The 27,167-nt window shown below is 43.8% G+C and overlaps 2 protein-coding genes across 10 annotated transcripts in view; one reads left to right on the top strand and one right to left on the bottom strand.

Moving 5' to 3' along the window:
• On the top strand, positions 1-20,469 carry LOC110501456 (calcium-binding mitochondrial carrier protein Aralar1). 3 transcript variants are annotated; one of them, XM_036958820.1, is made up of 18 exons: positions 1-168; positions 710-763; positions 2,970-3,112; positions 5,370-5,485; positions 6,181-6,320; positions 7,785-7,931; positions 8,034-8,172; positions 8,860-8,953; positions 9,505-9,589; positions 10,830-10,914; positions 13,644-13,802; positions 14,710-14,762; positions 14,976-15,056; positions 17,672-17,812; positions 18,896-19,034; positions 19,320-19,478; positions 19,614-19,704; positions 19,807-20,469. In XM_036958820.1, the coding sequence occupies exons 1-18, from the start codon at positions 157-159 to the stop codon at positions 20,018-20,020; spliced, it is 2,052 nt and encodes a 683-aa protein (XP_036814715.1). In that variant the 5' UTR covers positions 1-156; the 3' UTR covers positions 20,021-20,469. The 3 variants fall into 3 exon arrangements, with proteins under 3 accessions (XP_036814715.1, XP_036814717.1, XP_036814716.1); XM_036958822.1 differs by lacking the exon at positions 1-168 and adding an exon at positions 335-353; XM_036958821.1 differs by lacking the exon at positions 1-168 and adding an exon at positions 465-598.
• LOC110501457 (dynein, cytoplasmic 1, intermediate chain 2a) overlaps positions 20,412-27,167 on the bottom strand; it is a 22,643-nt gene continuing 15,887 nt past the window's right edge. For all 7 annotated transcript variants that reach the window (XM_021579036.2, XM_021579033.2, XM_021579037.2 and 4 more), the window contains 4 exons: positions 25,928-26,072; positions 22,361-22,501; positions 21,988-22,113; positions 20,412-21,438 (listed from right to left, as the gene is read on the bottom strand). In XM_021579036.2, coding sequence (XP_021434711.2) covers positions 21,325-21,438; positions 21,988-22,113; positions 22,361-22,501; positions 25,928-26,072 — 526 coding nt within the window. In that variant the 3' untranslated portion in view covers positions 20,412-21,324. The remainder of the gene's footprint in view (positions 21,439-21,987; positions 22,114-22,360; positions 22,502-25,927; positions 26,073-27,167) is intronic.

Consider the following 27,167-nt stretch of genomic DNA (forward strand, 5'->3'; position numbering starts at 1 on the left):
ACAGGCAAACCACGACGCTACAGTACGGGGCTACAGTATTGCCTAAAATACATTGTCATTAAGGTCTTCCTCAATATTGTCATGCTGTCATATCCCAATCATAGGCTACAGTAGCCAAGCGCCTGCACCGCTAGTCAACGTGACGTCACACTCAGCATGGCGGTCAAGGTGACTCCGTCAATATTTCTTATCAGAAATGAATATTACCTGTATTTAAATTGTTTATTTCTATTGGATATGGACGCTATCTTACCGATGCGGACGCATATATTCTTTTTTTTTTTTTTTAAGGAACAGAATGGTCATCTTTCAGCATGTTTTTGTGTGCACGTCGGCCTTGGAGAGAGAATTGAGTAATGTTTACCTTGTTACAGTTTATTTTGTATTGATCTAATGGAAGTTATTCCGCTACTTTTATTGTATAGCACGTTTATTGTGGTGAAGGTCGAGTAGGCGGTTCAGTAATTATATTGGCAAAGGCGACTATGTTGCTGGTGGCAGGGCTGATATTCAAATGTAGACTACGAGTCCTGTAGCCTACTACTGCTTTTTCAAACATCGAAACTTCAAAGACAAGCAATCGATTGCTGTCACCGCAGTAATTATTTTATTCTATTGTAGCCTATTCAGTGTCGTTGCGTCCTATGGAATTCTCATACTGTCACTGTATTACCACAATCATCAAGGTTTGTATAACTGTATGTTTTAGGTGGAAACAACCGCAAGAGGCGATTCCAGTGAACTGAGGACTATATTTCTGAAGGTAAGACTGTCATTCAGAGGACCCAATATTTTTATGGCACTTAAATAATCATCATTTATATTATTGGATTCTTTAACTGCAGCTGTTCTTGGATGAATTAAAATAGCATGTATCTTTTAATGTATTGTCTTTAATAATACAAGGTTATAACCTTGATTGTATGGCAAAGCTAGAGTATGGAAAAGCTACAGTTGAAAAAGTTTGACATTATATTATTGCCATCATTTAACTCTCTCTACCTCACACACACACACACACACACACACACACACACACACACACACACACACACACACACACACACACACACACACACACACACACACACATACACACACACACAGAGAGAGAGAGAGAGAGATACACTGAGTGTGCTGCCTTTACTGTTCAATACTACAAGGAAAGGTCACACAAATACTTGGACTAATTCTGGATGCCCTTCAACAAGGAATTTCTCCTTGCCTAACTTATTTTAGGGTGTGACATATGCTTGGATCTTCAGATGTCTGGAAGATTCGAACATACGTTCTTGTGCTTTACAAAGCCACACATAGTAACAAGCAGAAGGCTGTTAGGCCATTGTTTGGAGGGTAAACATGCTTCTTGCAACAGACAGCGCCAGGGAGGGACTCCTTATTTGACCTAGTACTATTTTAGGACCTCCTTCTTTCTTCATACAACACTGCACTGATTAATTCTGAAAGCACCCCAATTAATATTAGGCATAGCTTTTTTAATATGCACCTCTAATTAATATTAGGCATAGCTGTTTTAATACACATCTGTAGTTAGTAATACACATATCACAGTGAAATAGCTAGTTAATTAATGGATGAAAGGGGGGAATTTTGTCCAACCTGCCTAATCTGATCAAGAAGCACTTGAGGCTTACTGTGAAGGCAAATTGATAGCAAATTATGTAGTGAATAAATGGGTTAATAAATTGGTTGGAATTAATACTTTCACTTAAAACATTAACTCAAGAGTGTGCAGTGAGATGTGGTCTCATGCATTCCTCGTAAAGGTCGCTTTCTCTCTCTTTTACTTTCTCACTCTTTCTTCCTTTTTCACTCTCTCGCTCTTTTTCACTACCCCCCCCCCCCCCCCCTCTCGCTCTCTCTTTCCCTCCCTCCCTACCTCCCTCCCTCCGTGCTTGGCTGTATACCCAGAGCCTGGCCTTTATGCTGCCAGTTCATGCAGTGCTTGTGTTTCCTGAGCTATCTCTGTTCCAGCTTGTAACCTAAACCTGACTCTAAAACTGACCTTTCATTTTTTAAGGCTAGAATAGAGGTCAGTTTTAGCACCACCAGTGCATGGGGTGCATGTTCTGCAGCAGCCACAGCGTAGCAGCAACAAAACAAATGCTGTTGCTTTTTTCTTTCCAAGCAGTGTTCATGCATTCATTGCACGTTATGTGTAAAGTTATACATGGATTTGATTATCACTGTCTGTGTCTTAATTTAGAAATATATATTTCAGATGACTTGGCAGTCCCTTGCAATGCCACAGCTGAAGCCCTAATGTCACACATATCATTCATTATACGCTGCTCCAGTACTTTTATCTGTTACATTGTACTTACAACATCCCATATTGTGTATGAAATATAGTATACTGCATTGCACTTATCTCCATACATGATTGTGACACTTAACATGGTAGTGGTTTGTGAAGCTTTGTTGCCTTTGATGACTTGATACGCTCCATCTTGTGCAGTGTCGTTGTGGGTAAAAAAAAAAAAAAGAATAACGATTTCTATCTATGAAGGTAATAATACAGATTGATACTTTATTGAAGTGTTTTGATAGCAAGTTGCTGAAGTTCTCTATCTGTTTATTCACTGAACAACTCAAATACATTACTGGAACACAATGAATTGCAAGAAGTAGATGGTTTTGAACTAGGGTATTTTTGCCTAGCATTGATGGAATGTCTAGAAGCACATAATATGAATCAAAGTATAACCATGGCGACAAAATGAAGATAGAAACACAGACACGGTGCATCAGGCTGTCTGAACACATCATTATTGTCAGAAGTAAAGTTACTGTAAGTGTTGTCAGATACAGTAGGTGTTGAGGGAACAGTGACACAACACAAATATAAAGTGACTCCAGGCATGGAGCTTTGTAAGAGTATGAATTTTATATTGATTTTTCGGAGCATTTGCGTTTTACACTCATCTGGGTCTTTTGTCACCCTTCAGCATGCCAGTGTGGTTGAGGACGGGGAGCATTACATGTCCCCCAGGGACTTTGTGCAGAACTTCCTGGGTCTGCACAACCAGCCCGACCACAACCGCAAGACTGTGCAGCTGATCGCTGGAGTAGCCGACACCAGCAAGGATGGGTAAGTCGACTTCCACGACGTCTGAGGTAGATCATTTTCATAATTAGTGACCCTGATATAGAATGGGTTGAGAGTTTCTACAAGACATCATACAGCGGAAATGGAATTGAGACTAACACTAGCATTTTTTGATGACAGTTTCACTCTCTACAAGAATCCAATGTAACCCTGCGATACACACTGTGGTTCAAAATGTCACATGTACAGATATGGGATCTTAATTTGATCACCCTGTTGCAGGAGAACTTTCCTGCAATTCAGGAAATGTAAAACTTGTAGTGTAGTTGAGGTTTAAAAAGCCTTTTCAAGTTAATAACTTCCACTTTGAAATTTCAGACCTGATTTTCCCTTATCAAAAATGTATCAACCCCTACAAAAATATCCATTCATTATAATCCACTAGAGATGAAACGGTATGAAAATGTCATATCACAATTATAGTGACCAAATGATCACGGTTATTTTTACAACCAAGTCGACGTCTGCCGGATTTTTTAGTTGTTGTTGAATTTTTACCCCTTTTTCTCCTCAATTTCGTGGTATCCAATTGTTGTAGTAGCTACTATCTTGTCTCATCGCTACAACTCCCGTACAGGCTCGGGAGAGACGAAGGTTGAATGTCATGCGTCCTCCGATACACAACCCAACCAAGCCGCACTGCTTCTTAACACAGCGCGCATCCAACCCGGAAGCCAGCCGCACCAATGTGTCGGAGGAAACACCGTGCACCTGGCAACCTTGGTTAGCGCGCACTGCGCCCGGCCCGCCACAGGAGTCGCTGGTGCGCGATGAGACAAGGATATCCCTACCGGCCAAGCCCTCCCTAACCCGGACGACGCTAGGCCAATTGTGCGTCGCCCCACGGACCTCCCGGTCGCGGCCGGTTACGACAGAGCGCGAACCCAGAGTCTCTGATTGCACAGCTGGCGCTGCAGTACAGCGCCCTTAACCACTGCGCCACCCGGGAGGCCTCTGACGGATTTTAAATGAACAAAATATGTTGGTTGGGTAACTAAACTACATAACGTGTTATTGTGTGCAATGGGTGAATAGAGTCTGCAGACACACGACCCATACAACAGCAGAACAACGTGTAGTGTTTTTACAAGAGTAGGTAACACTGCAAGCTTCAGTTTACATTATTGACAAGCTATTAGCAAGTTAGACAGACTAACCATGACACTAACCATGACATTTTTCCCCAATCCGAAGTCCCCACATCATGCATTGAGCTAAAAGTTAACTCACCTTGCATTCGCTATAAAGTAGTGGGTGGTCGTCACGAAGATGACTCAAGAGATTTGAAGTGCTGCCCCCTTTCGCTGCAATTTATTTTTGCATGTTCTGCAGACCGGGTGACCATCTTCGATTAAGTTTCCCTCAGCACTCTTGTAAAACCCAGGATATGACCACACTTCAGATTTGGTCCTTTTCGAAGGCTGACAAATCTCCAGAGCGCTGTCACTGCCTTCCGCCATGTTTTCACACAAAACAAGACCCACGTTGCACGCTGCGCCTGCGTCAGATTGTTGCTAACTTTGGTTGATGCTGGACAATATTTCCCGTGCGCTTTTCAAACCCGTGGTAACCAAACACGGTGTTAATGATAATTCAAATTTGAAATGGCAATACTAATCGTTGTGAATTTCACTGTGGTTTTTCCGTGAAACCGGTGACCATTTCATCCCTATAATCCACATAATAATTCCCATTTCCTGTTACTGCAGGATTATCCTGCTGTAGCAAACTGGCTCAAATTATGATCCTACATCTGTATTGGCATAGACAAGGCCTGGTGAAGAGAAGTCAGTCACAAGGAGAAAGTGGTTAGTGACTCATCACAAGGTTGTTCACATGGCCTGAATAAGTTGTTTAGCAGCCCTGTTTGTTTGATTGAATATCCACCTGATAAGATAAGCGGACATATTATTTGCATAATGTCAAAGACTGGAGATAGCATCTCGTTTAAATACCACTAAACAGCAAGTTCCTATCTACACCATAGACTGTAGAACATGTAATAATCATGGGTGAAATACATTGTTATACAACGCTTGAACTTTTCTTGAAAAGAAAATGCTCCAAAATCTAAAAGTGGTTGTTTTATCGACTGTTACTTTTGCTCTCTTGTATGTAAATGATACAGGTAGGCTGCAGTTATTTGCGTGCTCAAATTAAGGGTTCCCAATGTACCTTTGGATTTGCAGAGAAATGTCTTTTTTTTTGAGATAGGACTCTTTCTTTCTTGTCCAAACAGACTGATCTCTTTCCAGGAGTTTCTGGCCTTTGAATCGGTTCTGTGTGTCCCGGATGCCCTTTTCATAGTTGCCTTTCAGTTGTTTGACAAGACTGGCACAGGGGACATCTCATTTGGTAGGTACACGGGGTTTGTCCGGTGACCTGGTGTGTGGGGATGTCCGTCCTGTTGCATCCCGTCTGTTTCATGTCATAACTAATGGGCACACTTTCCCATTGTGCAAGACCCATTTCTATGCAAGTAGTGGATCACATAAGAGTCATATATCTCATGTATAACTTAGGACCTTGTGCAAAAAAAAGTTGCTGTTTTTCAGTGTAGAAAATAAATCTAGGTCTCTCGTGTGTGCTTAGTGTGTATTCAGTTCGTGCGCTAATGTGTCTCTCTATACTGGGCTTCTGGAGACTGCAGCTTCTATTCTAGAGGTGTCTTCTAAGAGAAGAATAGTGTCAGCTCTGAGCGAGCTGTGGGTAATACCACCTCATAATAAGTCGCATTTTACAGGGGGAGAAATCAATCCAGCGTGTCACAAAAACAGGGACAAAAGATTGGTTACGATGCTCATTGTGCAGCGCGGGCCCCCATGAAGGCGATAGAAAATGAAGGCAGTGCTCAGAAACAGTGTCCTAGATATGCTTTGAACTCACACAATATGAAAGCGATGGGATTGTCAGCAAGGCCATATTCCCCCTCTGTGCATATCGATTGGATTTGTGGGTTCCCAGAAATGAGATGAGGACATAACACTGTATTTTTGTTGTTGTTTTTTGTTCAATCTCTTGATGTTACTCATCAGTCTTTCATTTGGCAGCCAATGTGCAGGACATCTTCAGCCAGACCACAGTGCACCACCACATCCCCTTCAACTGGGACTGTGAGTTCATCAGGCTCCACTTTGGCAGTGACAGAAAGAAGAATCTCAGCTACTTGGAGTTCACCCAGTTTCTGCAGGTACAGTATAGGCATGGACATTACCAGCCAACATACATGTTGGAGACAATTCTTCTATCACGGTTTAGGTAGAAACACACCATTATGTAACGTATTGAAGTTGTAAGAAGTATATGTAATCCCCAAAACAGGGTGGGGTATGTATGTGAGTATTATATGAGCCATAAAACCTGTAGTATGGCTGTGGACGTAGCTAGTTTGGAGGGAAGGTGTTTGTGGGCTCAGATGAAGCTGGGTGGTCTGGGAGTTGGAATGACTTGGCTGTGGTTCCACTACTCTACTGTGTGTAAAGCCTCATAGCAGTTTGCGGTGGCTCATGGTTGACTAAGGGTTCCCACCAACCAATCAAGGACTATTGTTTGGGACCCTTTTCCTTCGAACCAACATTTGGTTTAGCTGTTATTTCGCTGCTAATGTTTTGCAACGTTGTTTCCAGCTTACACATTCTTGAATGTGATTCAGCTCAATCTAACGGAGTCATAAACAAAACAACATTTTTTCTGTAAACAGAATGTGTCCTGCCATCTTGTGGAGGTTACATTGTTCCAGTCTAACTGCAATAAAACAAAAAGTAACTGTTTGTGTACATGGGAAATAAACGGTGCCTGCAATGTGGGTCTTATGTGCTACAGTATCCATCTGTAGTGCAGCGTCTTAGTTCTGTACAGATGTAGGATCTTAATGTGATCACTCAGTTGTTGCTGAGAATTTTCCTGCACGGCAGTTAATGCAAACCTGTAGTATACTTGAGGTTTAAAACGGCTTTCTAAAGTTTGTAATTTCCACTTTAAAGTGTCAGACTTGATTTGCCCTAACGAAAAGTGTATCAGTGCCTACAAAAACATTTCAATTTAGTATAATCCACATAATCATTCATATTTCCTGTTGCTGCGATAGCAAACTGTCTTGAATTAAGATCCTACATCTGTACCTGCATTTGGTTATTAAAGTAATCCCCAACTCTTACAAGATATGGAGTAAAAGTGTATCGTATAGAAAAAAAGTTAGCATGATGCACTGTATTCTGTTATGGCACAATTAGTTATGTATATAGATGAGAGGTATCCGCTACTAGTATGTGATCAGCTTTGACAGCAGTACTGACCCTGGGGCAGTGGCCCCCCTGCTTCCCCTCTGATTGCATGGCTGTCCTATTGAATCATCCCCGAGCTCCTCCTGACACACCTGCCTGCTCTCCTGCACAGGCCTGGGATCAGACTCCGGGGGGGGGACATGGTTTTTATTAGACTCCTGAGAGACAGCGATGATTACAAGAGCCAGGGTCTAACACTGTCACATCTAATGCTTCCACATGCTCCAAAACAGCACCCGACATCATCCAACATAATGTCGTGTTTTTTCCCCAATGTTCCATTTCATCCCAGGTAATGTGATGCGTCTTTGTCACAGGAGCCTGCTCTGTGGATGTTTTGTTCAAACCTACACCCTTTCCTCTCATTGTAGGAGCTGCAGTTGGAGCATGCCCGCCAGGCCTTCGCCCAGAAGGATAAGAGCAAGAGCGGTACCATCTCTGCCATGGACTTCAGCGACATCATGGCCACCATCCGCCACCATATGCTCACCCCATTTGTGGAGGAGAACCTGGTCTCAGTGAGTTAGAGACCGCTGTGGTCTCCCAGTTTCAACATGAGATGATTGTATAAGCACAGCATGCATGAGGAGACCTCAAAGTGTCTGTTCCTCTCGCCATAGGCGGCTGGAGGCAGCACTTCCCACATGGTGAGCTTCTCCTACTTCAATGCCTTCAACGCCCTCCTTAACAACATGGAGCTGATCCGCAAGATCTACAGCACACTAGCTGGCACATACAAGGATACCCTCGTCACCAAAGGTACACATGTAGGATCTAAATCTGAGCAAGTTTGCTACGGCAGGAAATAATCCTGCAGCAACAGGAAATGCGAATAATTGTGTGGCTTGTAATTCATGGACATTTTTATAGGGGTTGGTAAATTGAAAGAAAAATAAGTCTTACATTTGTAAGTGGAAATGTCAAACTCCAGAAGCCTTTTTAAACCTCAAAAACACTACAAGTTTTAAGTGTTCTGCTTTGCAGGGAAGTTCCCCTGCGACAGGTTTGATCGAATTAAGATTCTACGTCTGTAGCCTACTCCTGCTCATGCCTAATTTGAGGAAATGTGATTTCTGACATGAACTGAGGCTGTGCAGTACAGTACCATCATGGGTGTTTCACCTCTCTTGACAGAATGGTGTCAGGAAACACAAGATCATTTTCCCCTTAGCTCTAAGTAAATAAGGTAAATGAACACTGTAATATGATGTGTCATGAGTTTCGTCTGATCCCTTAGAGCTGTGGTATTGATAGTTGACCCTGTTCTGATAGTTATCTATGTTACATTTTCCCTTTCACCTTTGTCGTGTACTGCTGATGTGGTTGGATACCCCTGCAGCAGGTCTACCCACCCACTGTGTATCTACATCCCTGGTCTTAATAAGTGACCCCTTGCCTGGTTTCTCTTACATAACATGCCTTCCTCTGTTCCGTATTGTTCCACAGAAGAGTTTGTTAGTGCTGCCAACAAGTTTGGTCAGATCAATCCAATGGAGATTGACATCCTGTACCAGCTCTCTGGCCTCCACGCTCATTCTGGGTAAGGCTTAAATCTCTCTCCAGTCTGTTACACATCACAGCTGCTTGGTACTTTTTACTCACACGCATACAACATGGCCTTTGCGCTGCCAAATATTGAATTACTGTCCTCCACATGAATTCAATATATTTATCAAATTTATTTTCAAATAGTTTTTTTTCTGATGAATCTGTGAATGGAAAAAAAAAAGTTACATCTATATTTATTGGATGTAAATGTGTAAGTTATTGCCATTCAGTTTAACAACTGTGGCTCCACCAGTTGATTTACAAGAGAAACGTAAGCATGGATACAGACTTTACGATGCGTTGGGCCAGTGGGGAATATCTGTGTATCGCTGGCATTAAGACAGCTTTATTTACTGCTTAAGTTGTGGGCATATATCCAGCTTTGTTTGTCTGTTGTGTATACAAACGCATATTAAAGCTGCAATAACCTCAAGTTATGAGGCCGTAAAATGTCTGTGGAAAATCTTGCATCACCTCCGGATGAGGGACGCTGTGTTTGGTTTTCCTGGCGTAACGCTGTGATTCTCCCCTGCTGTTTTGAAGAAAGCTCAACTTGGCCGACATCGAGAGGATAGCACCGTTGGAGGAAGGCGCACTCCCATACCACCTGGCTGAGATCCAAAGACAGGTACCCTGCCCGACTGACTGTCCACACTGAGTTTACTTGCTTCCTTTTATCTACTGCATACCTTCTCCTTCCACTTCTCATTAGGGAGCAACGAAAGGGGGTGTTTGATGATGGAATTAGCCGAGTGCTGATGTTTTCTCTTTCTTTGTGAATGTGCATTACGGACACCTAGGGTAAAAGCCCCCCCCCCCCCCCCCCCCCCCCCCCCACCCCCCAATTATGGGTACAAAAGAGGAATGGATTGTTGCAATGTTCCCTTTTTCTAAAAGCCTGTCCCATTTTATTCCGTGTGGACATATACATCAGACGCTATCACATATCTGGGAAGCTTTTATCAGGATGGCTTTCCAGGGGTCTGCTGGTGTATGAAGCTTCTGGTTAAGTCGGTTAAGAGTAGGAGGCTAGGAGCACAGTGAGAGTGCTGGAGAGATGTGGCTCCTGGAGGCGGGGAAAGTTCCTATCTTTCCGGACGACACAGTTCTGTAAATCAGACTGTGGTCAGATCCTTTGGTCCACTCACGCTCCGGGACTTCGGCTCAGAGGTCTGGAATGTGTTTTTTTTGGGGGGGGGGGGAAAAGACAAGAACACGTTGACGTTCTCAGGTCTTGGCCCTTTGTGGAAGTAGGGTAGTTGCTTAAACCCTTTGATCAAGGCCTCGGTCTCATTAGCATGCGGCCTTCAGTGAAAGCAGCTGGGGAGGTGGATGGTCCTGATCTGGGAGATGTTGCTCACTGCCCCAAGGAGGGCAGACACACTCCAACTGTTACTTAAAACGGTGTAATAATGAATGTAGATACGTATCTTTACACGGGAAGGGCTTGCGAGATTAACCCGTTACACGGCACCACAGAGAAAATAAGGGGGCTCCACTTTCAACATCAAGGACAAAACCAGAGGTCAGGCAGATAACGCAAAATCATGCTTAGTTGGGGGAAAAAATCAACTGAGCATGAAGCCTCCAACCTCTCACGAGCTTCACCGTAATCAATGGCTAGTTCTGGAAAGTTCTCCTACACAGCCATGTACTGTATCCGTAGCCAGAGTGTCTATGCAGTGACATACAATACTGGCTTATGAATAAGACTTATACCACGACGAGATGTCTACATTCCATAGCTTCCCTCCTCTGTTGAGTGGTCCATAACATTTCTCTTTCCACAATGTATCTGGTTCACTACAGTTTAATAGAAGTTGATTCATTCCTGGTGTCCTGATCCCCCGTCTTTTCTCCCTACACAGCAAGCTCACGGGGATCCACATCGGTCTGTTTTGCTCCAGGCTGCAGAGTCTGCTTACAGGTTCGGTCTGGGCGCACTCGCTGGAGGTGAGTGACATGTCTGCGGAAGAGCCCCCGGCCCACTGAGGGGTAACCCAAGCCGGTCAGACTGGCGCACTGAGTCCCTGGGGCCGGGTCAGCCCATTGTGCTGCAGGGAGAGGTGCTCTGATCTGAGGCTCCCGCATTGTGCTGCTGTGCCACTGGCGGCTCCAGGCTGTCTTTGGAGCCGGAGCTTTGGAATGACACAAATCTTCCGGAACCGCTCTGGAATCTCCGTCTAATTACACTGGGAGGAACTGATACAAGGAACCTCTGACATGACGGCCATTGAGAGAGAGATAGAGAGAGAGAGAGAGAGAGAGAGATAGAGAGAGAGAGAGAGATAGAGAGAGAGAGAGAGAGAGAGAGAGAGAGAGAGAGAGAGAGAGAGAGAGAGAGAGAGTGTGTGTGTGTGTGTGCAACCAACATGCAACTTCCTAAGACCCTATGTCTGTGTGGGCTGTGGGTCTCTGAACCAGCAGCCGAGGAAGGTGATCAGCTCTGAATGATCAATGGGCAGTTGAGGGAAAACAGTGCATCTCCATGGCGATGATGAGACCTTTCTCAACCTCTCCTGCTGACGAAGGGTGTCAGCTCTCTGCATGCTTGAGAGCCCGAGTCATTACAAGGCCTTTGATGTCAGAGACAAGACATGACAAGCCGCTGTGGCTAAGAGCTGCATTTAGGGCAACCTGCTGCATGGCTTCCTCCTCAGACAGTAGACACAATCTACACAACGGCTCTCCCACAGACTCCATGGTCAATACTCTGTCTGGGCCTAATGACTGTTTTTCTTGTTTATATGCCCACAGCAAAACAATAAAACACCAATCTTTAGCCATACTATACTAACCAATCTTTAGTACCTAAAAACTGTCTGCTAAATAGTTGAAATAATGATACAGATATTTGCTGTGAATATATGAACATCATAGAACATTATCACCAAGAAAAGTATGTTAATGGAGTGAATACAGTTTGTTGATGGTGTGAATACAGTATGTTGATGGTGTGAATACAGTTTTTTGATGGTGTGAATAGAGTATGTTGATGGTGTGAATACAGTTTGTTGATGGTGTGAATACAGTATGTTGATGGTGTGAATACAGTTTGTTGATGGTGTGAATACAGTATGTTGATGGTGTGAATACAGTATGTTGATGGTGTGAATAGAGTATGTTGATGGTGTGAATAGAGTATGTTGATGGTGTGAATAGAGTATGTTGATGGTGTGAATAGAGTATGTTGATGGTGTGAATAGAGTATGTTGATGGTGTGAATACTGTATGTTAATGGTGTGAATACTGTATGTTGATGGTGTGAATAGAGTATGTTGATGGTGTGAATACTGTATGTTAATGGTGTGAATAGAGTATGTTGATGGTGTGAATAGAGTATGTTGATGGTGTGAATACTGTATGTTAATGGTGTGAATAGAGTATGTTGATGGTGTGAATAGAGTATGTTGATGGTGTGAATACTGTATGTTAATGGTGTGAATAGAGTATGATGGTGTGAATAGAGTATGTTGATGGTGTGAATAGAGTATGTTGATGGTGTGAATGCAGTATGTTAATGGTGTGAATACTGTATGTTAATGGTGTGAATACTGTATGTTGATGGTGTGAATACTGTATGTTAATGGTGTGAATAGAGTATGTTGATGGTGTGAATGCAGTATGTTAATGGTGTGAATACTGTATGTTAATGGTGTGAATACTGTATGTTGATGGTGTGAATACTGTATGTTGATGGTGTGAATAGAGTATGTTGATGGTGTGAATAGAGTATGTTGATGGTGTGAATAGAGTATGTTGATGGTGTGAATAGAGTATGTTAATGGTGTGAATACTGTATGTTGATGGTGTGAATACTGTATGTTGATGGTGTGAATAGAGTATGTTGATGGTGTGAATGCAGTATGTTGATGGTGTGAGTACAGTTTGTTGATGGTGTGAATACAGTATGTTGATGGTGTGTATACAGTTTGTTGATGGTGTGAATAGAGTATGTTGATGGTGTGAATACTGTATGTTAATGGTGTGAATAGAGTATGTTGATGGTGTGAATAGAGTATGTTGATGGTGTGAATAGAGTATGTTGATGGTGTGAATGCAGTATGTTGATGGTGTGAGTACAGTTTGTTGATGGTGTGAATAGAGTATGTTGATGGTGTGAATACAGTATGTTGATGGTGTGAATACAGTATGTTGATGGTGTGAATAGAGTATGTTGATGGTGTGAATAGAGTATGTTGATGGTGTGAATGCAGTATGTTGATGGTGTGAATACTGTATGTTAATGGTGTGAATACTGTATGTTGATGGTGTGAATACTGTATGTTAATGGTGTGAATACTGTATGTTAATGGTGTGAATACTGTATGTTGATGGTGTGAATACTGTATGTTAATGGTGTGAATAGAGTATGTTGATGGTGTGAATAGAGTATGTTGATGGTGTGAATAGAGTATGTTGATGGTGTGAATAGAGTATGTTGATGGTGTGAATAGAGTATGTTGATGGTGTGAATAGAGTATGTTGATGGTGTGAATACAGTATGTTGATGGTGTGAATACAGTATGTTGATGGTGTGAATAGAGTATGTTGATGGTGTGAATAGAGTATGTTGATGGTGTGAATGCAGTATGTTGATGGTGTGAGTACAGTTTGTTGATGGTGTGAATACAGTATGTTGATGGTGTGTATACAGTTTGTTGATGGTGTGTGATTTGCAGCCACGGGTGCGACGGCTGTGTACCCCATTGACCTGGTGAAGACCCGTATGCAGAACCAGCGCTCCACCAGCTCCTTCGTAGGAGAGCTCATGTACAAGAACAGCTTTGACTGTGCCAAGAAAGTGCTCCGATATGAGGGATTCTTTGGATTCTACAGAGGTATAAACTGAAGCCTGGTGAATGTGTTTCTATGATGTAATTCTAGATATAGTCATCGGGTCGTCCAAAACAAGTTATGTTGTTCTGCCAGTATCATCATCATCCGCATGGTTTGCATAACAGCAGAAACATTTGCCTTCATGTTCTAAATTCACCAATTCCAAAGAGGGCCACATTGTCATTACCTAGCTAGCTGAAAACGTCCCAGAGGAAAAACGCAAACAGAATTAATGTAGTACTGTCAGATCCATGTTTTCCAGTGTAGTGATAACGGTGCAGAAGGTTTGTGAAATGTAACACTCCCACTGTGAGAGGGCTCTCAGACGAAGGAAGTCAAGACTGCCATCTACTGCTGCCTCCGCCACTGCAGCTCTTTGTTCGTCCTCGCTGCTCTGTCCTCCTTCCTCCCTCTTTATCTTTCCACACTGATGAGAGGGGGATTGACCGAGAGACAGACACGCTTGACGGTTTTCTGGCTGCGTACCATGAGCAGTCACTCACTAGCTCCTTCAGAAGTTTTATCTGGCTCACTGAAGGACGGACGCTGAAACAGTATGGTGGTTATCAAGCGCTATAGCACTGCCCCCCCCACCACCACCAACACCACCACCAGGGCCACACAGCTCTCTCTGTTCCACACCACACTGGGATCAGGCTACAACAATGCTGATCCCATACAACTGCCAGTGTCATATTTGATATTTTTGTTCATTTGAATGGGAGGCGTTATCGTTTGCTGCATCAGATGCATCAGCCGTACCTGGAGATATTGATTGTTTATTTTACCCAGACAAGAACCATGCTGATGTCATTGTAGGGACTGCCAATGGAATTATTCATTTCCGGTCAGTGTCTTCCTCTGTCAGGTAATCTAAACGGACTCCATCCATGAATACTGTTTTTGCAGGTCTCGTACCACAGCTTATCGGCGTTGCCCCGGAGAAAGCGATCAAACTCACGGCAAGTCATTACAATCATTTCCCTTAGAGTGCCTTCACTTTCATTGCACAGTAAGGAAACGTTGTGTGTCAATCATGAATACCATCGCACAAAACAATACGTCTTGCAAAATCCAAGAGGTGACCAGATGTACTCATTGTCATTCTCCTTGTGGAGCATTTGTTTCTTCGTAAGTGCGCCTTGTGCTTGTCTGATTCTCTTCTCGTCTTACAGATGAATGACTTTGTAAGAGACAAATTCACCACAGAGGATAACACCATTCCCCTGTTTGCAGAAGTCCTGGCTGGTGCCACTGTAAGTATTGGCGCGAGGATGTCTTCCTATAGACAGTCTGTCCATACAGAGTGAGGGCTGAAAATAATCTCGTGCTTCATGCAAAAGCGAAGGGAAAGCCTTGGCAGCGGCTTCATTGACTCGCATAAATCTAATTGACCTTGAATGTGGGGTAAGTGGAACAAGATTTTTGTTGAAACTCAAACATTCTGTAAGATGTTCTCTTTCAGTTTTATGAACATTTGCATCTCATGGGTGTACATTTTGAATTCCAGACATTGAGCCAAGAACGGAGGAAATTGTTGTGGTTTTCAAACTCCCTTCAACTTCAAGGTTTAGCTTAATTCTTTCTGACTGATCTGAAGCTACAATTATAAGCTTTTCCTTCTCAATTTGAATTATGGATATTGAGTTATTGTATTTAAATGTAATCTCTAATTCAAGCTTCCCACCAGTGTATTGACATCCTAAATAAGCAGGGGGGACTGAATAGAAAGGTGCTCTTTGGTCTCTGAACCCTATAATTGGGCACAATTTGAGAAATGATGCCTGTGAATGGACTATTTTTACCTCAGCGTGCTAATTAGGCACACTAACCTTTGGTGAGCGCATTGGTTAAGAAGCGCGCAATTCCCTCGGCCTACCTCTCTGCTAAATGAGTCCAAGTGAAACGAAACAGACAGGGCGGGTAGGAGAGCCTGCAGGTTGCCTACGGAGGGCAGGGTCTGTGGGGTTATGACCCCTGTCAGCCTGTAATTGGAGGAAGAAGGGCTGGAGGGCCATGGGATGGAGCTGGTTCTACCTCACTGTGATTGAGTTTGACAGGACTGCACATACCTGAGGCCTGATCTGCCATGGGCCCATAGGTCCACACACTATACAAGTACAACAACTAGCCTAGCATGCACCCTATAGCTTTTTTTTTGACAGGACTCCACCCTGCAATATTGTCTTCCCTAATGTATTATATAAGCATTGATATTCATGTTTGTGAGCTTTTCCCCATAGTATTAATCTCTTCGTCTGATGAACATGGTCTTTATGTAAAGTGGTTTTGCGTCGTAGAGCTGGGGTCTTCAACCTTTTCTTGCCCTGGGACCCCACCATATGTTACCAAAAAAAGTAATCGCATAGCTTGTCTTATCATTAGGTGAGTGATATTGGCAAGGAGAAGAATCAACATTTTAAAATGAATAGATTTGGTAGACAGTTTCATTATTTTGACATCCCCACATTATAATTGGAAGAGGAAGTGTAAACTCTAACTCTAACATACTAGCTAGAAAGGTAACTCCAAATATATTTTGGGTAAAAGAGCATCTGTTTAGCTGGTTAGCCATGTGTTGGCAAAAAAAAATGAATGGCCAAGTCAAGAAAGCTTAGCAATAGCCAGCAGCCAGCAACACTTGCCACACTAGTAGCCTATTTGTGAGTGCTTTTTCAAAGCCAACGTCAAATACTCCGGTGAGTGTAATTTGCTGAATATTAGGAGTAGAGAAAAAGTTCACATCATTACAAAGACGATCCTACATTCTTCTCTTTTTTACTGTAGGCGTGTAAAAAGAGAAAAAAAATGTGTTCTGTTGTTGCTAGCGATATTCATAGAAACATTCACAGACCCCCTGCAGTACTTAGTGGTCCCCGGACCCCTGGTTGAATAACCCTGTTGTAAAGGGGCAAATGTTCTGCTAGTTTTTTGAGATGGACTGTAATGTTATCCTGACTGACTGAAATAAAAAGTGTAGAATATAAGGGAGATAGCGACAGAGGGATGAATGCATAAATCTTCAGAGTAGCGGATATTCCCCTTCCACTTTGAAAATGACTAAACGTGCCTGAGCGTTTTTTAGGACAGCGCTCGGATGTTTACAGATAGGAGCCCTGCCCTCTGTGTCACCAGGCTTCCAGGGGCCTGATTAGATTTGGAGAAGGTGATAAATGTGCCTGAGTCAGAGGGGCTGTGCCCTGGGGCGTCCCTGTCTTGGCCCTGAGCAGAGAAGGGTGAGTCAGCGCACTCCCCTGAGAGTGGGGGTGAATTGGGGAAGTGTGCGGGGCGAGGCCCTCTACAGGAGGTGCCTGGGGGAAGAGGGAAGGGGCAGAGGGCTGGTGCCGGGGTCAGGGCCTTCCAGCCTTGAGCCGGGCGTCTCCTCACACCACGCCTGTCTTCCCCTTACCCCACCGTTTCCTCGCTCAATGCCTGCTTGTTTCCCCTGCTCCCATCAAGGCCACTTTCTGACAGCGCGACATTGGATTTAGAAAAGAGTGTCTTTTGTGTTTAAGTTTGCGAAGCTAATTTGAAAATGCTTATTGGGGTGAAATACTAAGGCACCATAACTCATTATCATCCTCACCATGGGCTGACCCCTTAATCATAGGACACAAGTAAAAAAAACATTTAAAAAAAAAAAAAAAAAAATTTAAGGGTTGAATTACTATAAGTGAGTACTTTCATTTGACAATTTAAGTTTAGCATTGTGAATCTAGATTTATTTGTGAGATGGATAGTGAGTAACACGGAAATAGTGCATTCAAGTGGTTCGATGGATTGAGACCTAAGATCTTATAACATTGCTGTTACTGGTGCTCTGTGACATGTACTGTTGCTTCTCACCCTTAACCTGGGTTGTGTCCTGCAGGCCGGAGGCTCCCAGGTGATCTTTACCAACCCTCTGGAGATAGTCAAGATCCGTCTCCAGGTGGCCGGAGAGATCACCACGTCCCGCAGGGTCGGTGCCCTGACCGTGGTCAGGGACCTGGGCCTCTTTGGCCTTTACAAGGTGGGTAAACACCTCTACATCGCAGCGCCACTCACACGTCACCTCTTAAAACCTCTGTTACAGCCTAACTCAACCACCTCTGCATGATGTCACCCCAAAGGGCAGCTTATGCTGCTGGGATGTTGAACAATACAAACTGTATGACTGTGTAACAATGCAGATATTGCATATTACACAAGTTATATGAGAGTTCTGGTGAGCAGGCACAGTATGCAGTAGGATGACTAGCTAGATTCCCTACTGACTATTACAATCATATTATGTCTTTCCAAAACAGTGTTTAACATGCAGAGACCACGGCTGCCAACAACCAACAGAAAATTAGGGGGGTTTATGCTTTGCCACTGTTCCTTTCCAAGTTCTTGTGGTTTTACTTACATCTCGAGTAATGTGTTCATGGTCCATATTTTAATGAGAAGCAGACAAAATGGAGCTTGTTAAAAAGAGACTGACTTCCTCCCTGTGGATGGGCCCAGTAGACCACGGGTCCATGTTAATGCCGTCTCGGTGTGTGTCTGAGAGACTGTGTGCTGGGCCTGGGAGGGAGCTCCCTGGGGGGCCCCGGGGGAAACCACGGGGGAGCAGCGCTGCCTGGGGGCTTTCTGGCTTCTTCTGTGACCCACCGCACCGCCAGGCTCCTCTGTGGGTCGGCTGAGGCTCACAGCCAGCCAACAATAATCCACTGGAGCTCCCAGGCCAGATGATCCCGTAGCCACAGTGGCCACCTCAACCACTGCAATTACCCTCGACACCACCAGGGTCAAACATGGGTCAAACATATTGGAAAATATGAATTACAGTAGAATATTCAGTACAGTAGTCTGAACCTGGACTAAAGAGACCAGATGTCGACACTACTTAACTCATTTGATGTTGATTATACCACATTAACATTGTGCAATATACTGTACTGTATTTTCAGTATAGAATCTCTTTCTAGAGCACTCAAAGCGTTATCGTGAGAAAATATCTTATAGAGATCCAGGCAGGTCTAAATGCATTTTACATTTCATGTACCATGAAAATGCGATGTTAGTTATTTTGGGATATAGGTAATAAATCCTCTGCGTTTGTGTGTCCTAGGGAGCAAAAGCCTGTTTTCTGCGTGACATCCCATTCTCTGCCATCTACTTCCCGGTGTACGCCCACACCAAGGCTGAGTTTGCAGACGAACAGGGCAGAATTGGGCCTTTGCAGCTGCTCACTGCTGGTGCCATAGCAGGTAGCTAGCGCTAACAACCACAGCTACAAACCTCACCATCTCAACCTATAGACATAGCATCGACACTAGCCCCGAAGAAATGCTTCAAATCAATTAAGAATTTGTAATCGTATACCGTATATTCAATATGATTGTAATCTACTTTCTAGAACAGTAAATGACTGGATATTCTGTTCCTTTTCTATTTTAAACCTGCCAATGTACTGCACTGCTTGCCGTCAGTGGTGATACTATTCCTGCATAGTGAGAGTGCCTCATTATGTGGGTTGTGCAACACCTCCTAAGGTATACCTGCTGCCTCCCTGGTGACCCCTGCCGATGTCGTCAAGACCAGGCTTCAGGTGGCGGCCCGCGCAGGCCAGACCACATACAACGGAGTCATAGACTGCTTTGGGAAGATCATTGCTGAGGAGGGCTTCAGGGCCCTGTGGAAGGGAGCAGGAGGTAGGGACAGACTCCTCAAATGAGCAGTTTTATGACTGGGAAATTAGGCACTCTGTGGCTCCCATAATTGCTCTCTTGAAGACACCAGAGAAAATGGGAAATCCCACATTGTAATTTGAACCTCTCTCCCACCAGCCCGTGTCTGCAGGTCCTCGCCACAGTTTGGTGTAACCTTGGTGACTTATGAACTCTTGCAGAGATGGTTCTACATTGACTTCGGAGGACAGTGAGTATTTCTGCTTGGTTCACCTTTAGTGAACTGAAGTACACTTACAAGGATGTCTGGCATTGTATGTGAATTATCCTTCCCAAATCTTCTCCCCCCCAGTCGCCCCACCGGCTCTGAGCCAACTCCTAAGTCGAGGATCTCCGACCTTCCCCCTGTAAGTGCCGACCACGTAGGAGGCTACCGTCTGGCTGCTGCCACGTTCGCTGGCGTGGAGAATAAGTTTGGTCTACACCTGCCCAAGTTCAAGTCTTCTGGTGCGTTGTCTGTTAGCCAAGCCCCAGCAGTGCCCAAAAAGGAGCCTACAGCTTCGTAGGCCGTCTTTCCCTCTCAACACTTTACTGCTAAATGGCTGCAACTCTGAGTAGGGCGTCTTACATTTCTTTGTCCCATCATCCCTTCCGAAATGGTATGGTTAAAAAAAAAAATGTGGCACCTCTTCTTCATTCATGGGCATCTGAAACGCTCTCTTTGAATGCTGCATGAACAGTGCTTCCTTGGTTTGTCTTTGAATAGCTGTTCCTGTACATATTGTACATCTCAGCGGAGAGACATTATAGCATTGAAAAGGAGTGATGTTACCATGTTTCTTGAAGCGAGGCTTTGGTGAGGATGTCTCTGCAATGTGATTGACGAGACTTGAAAGGACATAGAAGTTTTTTTCTCGAAAGTATTTATTTTAAAATCATGACCAGGGTCTTGGGAAATAATTGTAATGTATTTATTTTATTTTGTTGAAATAAATCATCAACGGATTCATTTTAATTGTGTGAAAAGTACATTCTGAGATTCATGACACGATATGTGGAAGATGCTCTCTGGGTCACACAAAGGGAAGCCTTTCTTAGACACTACATACAGGCCGTATGGATACTGAATCCATACCGCAGATATCAAGCAAATTTCCAATACAGCATTATATCCTGAGGTATTCTACAGATTCTGGTTCTGATATCTTAAGTGTCACATTTTGTTGAAGAGCAATAGTCATGTACAAAGACATTCAGAAGAAAGGTGGTAACATTTTGGGATATATTACAAAACAAGTGGACATTTGGCGAATCTAGGTTAAAGGAACATAGAAAAACACTGGCTAACAGTATCATGAAACCACTACATTCCTGTGAGCAGTAATGATGGGATAGATCTAGTCTACTACAGTTGAAGTGGACATGGGCATTGAAGCACAGAGTGAACAACAAATATCAGTCATGATGACAGCAAACATGCTCAGGGTTGTGTAACCACAAACAACTAGAGTGGGCCAGTGAAACTGAACCTGCAGCTAAACCCACAACACCACCATATGGAGTTGACACGGTGCCTTTAAGGCATGATGGATCTAGAGTTCAACTGATTTGTATTGCAGAGTAAGACGATGGCTTGGTTTCTTGTCGTGTCTGAGGTTGATAGATAGCCCTGTTAGTTATCCCATCAGACTGGTGTGCTTAACCAGCCAAAGGAGAAGTTAAGTATGTGTATTAAAACGGAGTACATTTCCAAAGAAAGGATGTCCACATGCCTAAACACTGTTGATATTTGCGCCTTTTCCTCCAATCAACACGAGGCTGACATTATGAAGCCTGCCGCTGGTCCCTAGACTGGCGTTTTCATGATCGATCAAGCAGAGAGGCGCTGAGCGGCAAGCTCCTCGGCGTCATCCCGGTTCTCGTTGATCTCCGCCAGGGTTCGGACAAAACGGGTCCACTCGTCGTTGCGTGGAACAGCGATTTGCTGGGGGGGGGGATAAAAAATATTGATATGGGTGAAAATACGACACTCAGGGGGAAGGGGATCACTGACAATCTTCCAACTGTCACAGAGACTTGACCCGTCAGTGGCAGAAATCAGGGGGGGGGGGGGGGGCTGCTCTCTATCTGCAGCTCACCACTCACTGACCTGACTGACACAGAAACTCAGACCCTCAGGACTCCGTTCAGATAGCTAGCCTCTGACAAGACAATGGCTTAATTGTTGTCCGAAGAAATGGAGCATAAAGTATTACCAGAACCCCTTCACCTCCACTAGAGAAAAAACAGGAATAACCCTGTTGAACCTCTCAAAGAAGTGCCTTTCTTTTTTCAATACTTTATTAATATTAAGTACTTATTTGTATTATTCTGCCTGAAATGGAGTACCTTTATAAACCTTTTTAGATTTAGCCTATAGCTCAATTCTGGCTAAAATGTCTGAATGCAACACACCTAGAGCTTACCCTTACCAAAACATATGAAGAATGCCATGTGTTTTAAATGGCACAGTAAAGGCTTTTAACCCACTCACCTCTCCAACATCATAGACCAGGATCTGTCCATCAGAGTCTCCCACGGCTATCTCTTTGCCAGAGTGGGCCCAGCGCACGCGGTTCAGGGCTGGGTTCCCCTCCACTGTGGTACTGGCTGTAGGAACCTGCAAAACGAGAAAAAAAAAGAAGAAAACACTTATTTGTCAACACCAATACTGATTCACTGACATCTGTGACACTATGGGCCGGTTTCCCAGACACAGATCAGGCCTAGTCCTAGACTAAAAAACATTCTTAATGAAGAATCTGTGTCCGGGGAACCCCCCCTCCCCCTCCCTATAGATGCTGCTACACCTGTAAAAAAAAAAAAGGGGGGGGGGGGGCATGTGAAAGAGTGCCAGGTAACGTTACCTCAGTGTCGTTGTTGAGGTTCCACAGATCAAGATGGCCCACTCCATCCACACACGCAAACAGAGCCGGGTGAGTGGGGGACCACATGACATCATAGACGTAATCCGAGTTGTCCTCGAACGAGTACAGTGGCTTGTTGTTCTGGAAGAGAGAAAACGGAGGCGGCGCGTGAAAACACATCCACTCTGACCTGACCGGGCGCAATACGAATATCTGGATTAAAGCTAAAACAGAGACGCACACGGATCTTTGTGGGGCTAATGGAGTCCGAATTCAACCACATATGCACTGAGTGTACAAACAAAAATTAAAAACACCTTCCTAATATTGAGTTGCACCCCCCCTTTTGCCTTCAGAACAGCCTCAATTTGTCTGGGCATGGACTCTACAAGGTGTCGAAAGCGTTCCACAGGGATGCTTGCCCATGTTGACTCCAATGCTTCCCACGGTTGTGTCAAGTTGGCTGGATGTCCTTTGGGCTTGAGCTGTTTCCAAGTCTTTCTGCAGTTTTGTTTCATAGCTGGTAAATGAATCGCAAAAAGTCAAAGAACCACAAATCCTATATAGCCTATCACACCTCACCCTGCAACACTGCCTAGCTGGGGGGGGGGGGGGGGGGCTGTGCTCACGTGAAAGATTCATTTTTCGAAGGGTCGTGCACAGGCATAAAAGTTGGCCTAATTTAGTTGAAATGAAAGTCTACTGAAGTGAGACTGTCCTTGTGTTTATTGGCTATTTACATTGTTTTGTTCACAAGCTGGGTTGTTTTTCTATTTTTGAGTTTCAACTGCTAGGGAAGAGAACACAACGTTGCTACTAAGTCAGACTCAATCTTACAGGCACAAACATGACTAGAGTCGCATTACCACGTAACCTCCCGCCCTTAAAGGGGCAGGTTTTTTGTCTCATCTTTGATATTTTGGTTAACTCTGGTCACAAAAAATGAAATGAAACAATATACCAGAGTTGTAGACTCGAGTCTGACTCAAGTAAAAAATGTGATGACTTGAGACTCGACTTGATTGAAAAGCAAATAACTTGACACTTGACTTGGACCCTCAAGACTTGGGCCTAGACTTTGACTTGAGACTGATGTCTGGCCATGTTCGGTAATGTTTTGTCACTCATTTTGTGGAACAAAATCTAAGTGGATTACTCTACACGCAGCCAGAGACAGTATAACCGCAGCATTGACCGTGCAAAAAAAGAAAAAGCTGTAACAGATTGGCTAGTGAAAAGCACACGAGACACTCCGATTGGACCAGCAAACTGTCAATCAACACAGGTCGGGGAGCTAGCGAACAGATTGCTGATTTTCTGTACAGCTATAAGATCGGGTGCAGTGCAAACATCAAATTTTAGGGAGAGAATTGCCAAATTAAATAAATGTGGAGCTCCAAAAATATTAACTGTTTACTTTGCAAGCTCACCAGCAATAGGGCAACAATTACTAGCATCGGCCTACTGTTTTTTTGGTATGTAACAACTGCTTGAAATGTATAATTTAATTATAAAGCTTGCATTTTGGAATGTTGTTGTTAAAATTAAGTATTACTGTGGCGAAGACACACCATACGAGTGGAGAGTGCTTTTTTTCTCCACTTGTTGAAATGTTTGCTGTTGCTTTCACGTGTTTAAATGCAGGCCCTATGTGGCAAATCTATTCCATCTAATACAATCACTAGCGTTTCATCATTCCATCCCCATACAGTTTATTGCAACATGTAGACATTTCTGTTTCATGTTTGATAGGCCATCGATACAGTTTCATTTTATAGCCAACCATTTCTTACCTTGCTCTGAGTGGGCGCAAAGTTTATAGTGCACATGAACGTTCGCAAGACTCATGAGGTAGAAGTTCTGTTTGTTTAATTCAATGTATGGTTTCCTTTGTTCATATTTGCCTTTCCTGAGTTCCGTGCGTCTGTTCCCGCATTCAAAACAACTGGGAACTTGGGGGGAAAAATCGATTTGAACGGTCATCCAACTTGGAATTCCAAATCTGGAACTCGGGCCTTTCCAGATCTCAGACTTTCCAACCTGAAGATCACTGACGTGATGATTTGACCTCTTATATTTTCCTGAGTTCACAGGTTTTTTTGTTTGTTTTGAACGTGGCATAAGTCCTACGTCTATGTCATTTTTGTTGTGCTCACCTCAGTGAGCATTGAAATAGGCTACGTGGCCTGCGCTCCACGCTTCGGAGTCAGAACGTTGAATAAGAGAAAACGATTGTTGTTGTTGTTCCAAGTTAAACACGGTGTTGAAATATCATTAATAAATCATTAAGACGAATGTCCCAATGTAACAATAGATGTGGAAATTGCCTTTTACATTGTAGAACCAGTTTTATTGGTTGTAATTGCCAAAATTGGGTAATTGTATGGTCCTGGGGGCCCAGTGCTCATTTAATTTAGGCCTACCTGTTGAAGCTCCTGTTAGACAGAGTCCTTTTGGTTTCTCAGGGGGAGTCTTGCCCTCTACCTGTGTCCGTTCAGATAGGACAGGTTAAGCCTGATACAGAGGCTATTTCTTTTGGGCTAGTGTCATGTATATTTGGTCAATCTACGACGTATATTTTGTATGATATGGGGCTTTCACCATTGGATCACCAAAACCTGTAAATATACTCTCTGTACACTCTGATCAAGTCAACCTGCCTTGCCTTCTGCTGATTTCATGCCCTTATTTATGACTGCTACATGTCCCTATTTTACAATTGCATAGGCTACTAAAGATATGTTGTAGACAAAATAATGAAAAGGGCTGTCTGGTATCGCGTCAATAAATAGACAGAAAGATTTGTCATCGAACAAGTAGTTGCATATATAGATTTTGTTTTTACTTGACTTGCTCTTAGAATGTATGACTTGGACTGGACTCAAGTCTTCTCCCGTTCTAATTGGGACTCCACTTGACCTCGCACCCTGTGACTCAACTAATAGTTACTTGATCCCACCTTTGCAGGGGAAAAATATTTTGGCATGTAAAAAAAAATCTGAGTGGCTGGTAGATTTTTTTTAATCTACTTGCCATAGTCGCTGATAGACCAAATAGTACATTTTAGACCCTTGGTGGTGGACAATTCTTGATACACACTGGAAACTGTTGAGTGTGAAACACCCAGTGGCGTTGCAGTTGTTGACACACTCAAACCGGTGCGCCTGGCACCTACTACCATACCCCGTTCAAAGGCACTTAACCCTTTTGTCTTGCTCATTCAGAGGGTGAATGGGCAAGACAAAAGATTTCAGGGCCTTTGAATCCATGTCTCACGGCTTAAAAATCCTTCTTTAACCCGTCTCCTCCCCTTCATCGACACTGATTGAAGTGGATTTAACAGGTGACATCAATAAGGGATCATCACTCTCCCCTGGATTCACCTGGCCAGTCTGTCATGGAAAGAGCAAGGTGTTCTTAATGTTTTGTACACTCACCGTACATGTTCCTTCCTAAAGGGCACCCATAGGGCGCTGGTCAAAAGTAGTGCACTACATAGGGAATAGGGTGCCATGTGGGACGCACCACAGTAACCGCAGGTTTTCTAGTGGCGAGACGGTACAGTACCTTGGTGCTCCACAGCTTGACGGTCCAGTCAAAGGAGGAGGTGACAAACAGGTGGGAGAAGTCGACAGGCCCGGTCGCTGTGTGACAGTCTATCCCTGTGATAGGCCCGTGGTGGCCCTCAAACATCTCACTGATCCCTGCTTTACTGTGGACCAAACATACAGCACACAGGGGATAAGAAAACGACACCGAGCCGACACCAACACTGAGCCGACACCAACACTGAGCCGACACCACGTTGCATTAATTTCCCCCTGATGAAACATTAGCATATATAATGTGATATCATTACCAAAATAATACACATGAAATAGTCGAGCATATATTTCTGACTTTCATAGCAACACAAGGTTTGGTCAAGACCCCCCTTTTTGCCTCAATTTACGTCGGGAATAACATTTAAGTTGAAAGGACTCCCCTTTTAAATGTGCCACGGATGTAGATTCCCAGCTCAGTGGTGAGAGAGGGGCAGTCTTCATCTTAAGAGCCACATGTTGCAGAGCTGTTACTAGGCTGTGGCTCTGATAATTACCTCGAGAGATAAATACCCAGCATGAGAGATGCTTATGCGTTATTAACTGGGATGAGAGTATCATACCATTAGAGAATTAGGTGGAAAATTAGTCCCTCAATTACAGAGGTGATCGTGCAACGCAGAACCTAGCAGCGGTCCCCCTCTCGGCGATCTCCGGGCATAACGCGGGACATAAGCGATTGCACCGTAGCGCAGAGATTTGCCTCTCCATCGCAGGCAGGAAGCACTCGAGTCAAGTCATGCTGCTCTGTCGCCTCACAAGTGGACACACTGACTGTTTGCTTGGGCCACCCTCTGTCTTCCTCGCTCTCAAACGAGAGCGTTGTGTAACGATCCTCAGATTTGAGTCTCTTTGGGACATCCGGCTTTAAACAAACTCCCTCACTCCGAAGGAGGACTCCTCCAGAAGAAATTATATCTTTCCTCTCTTTACAAACATTACTGACAGAAGCTAAGCAACACAGGATGACTGGGGTAGGAGTGAAAACCTCAAAACAGCAGGAGATCAAGTGTTGGATTCATATTGCTTGGGGAAGTGAGGGGGGGGTGTATTTATTTGACATATCAAATCAAAATTATTTATAAAGCCCTTTTTGCCTCAGCAGATGTCACAAAGTGCTTATACAGAAACCCAGCCTAAAACCCCAGAGAGCAGGCAAAGTAGAAGCACGGTGGCTAGGAAGAACTCCCTAGAAAGGCAAAATG

This window comes from Oncorhynchus mykiss, chromosome 22 (assembly GCF_013265735.2).
Source record: "Oncorhynchus mykiss isolate Arlee chromosome 22, USDA_OmykA_1.1, whole genome shotgun sequence".
In the NCBI taxonomy this organism is placed as follows: domain Eukaryota; kingdom Metazoa; phylum Chordata; class Actinopteri; order Salmoniformes; family Salmonidae; genus Oncorhynchus; species Oncorhynchus mykiss.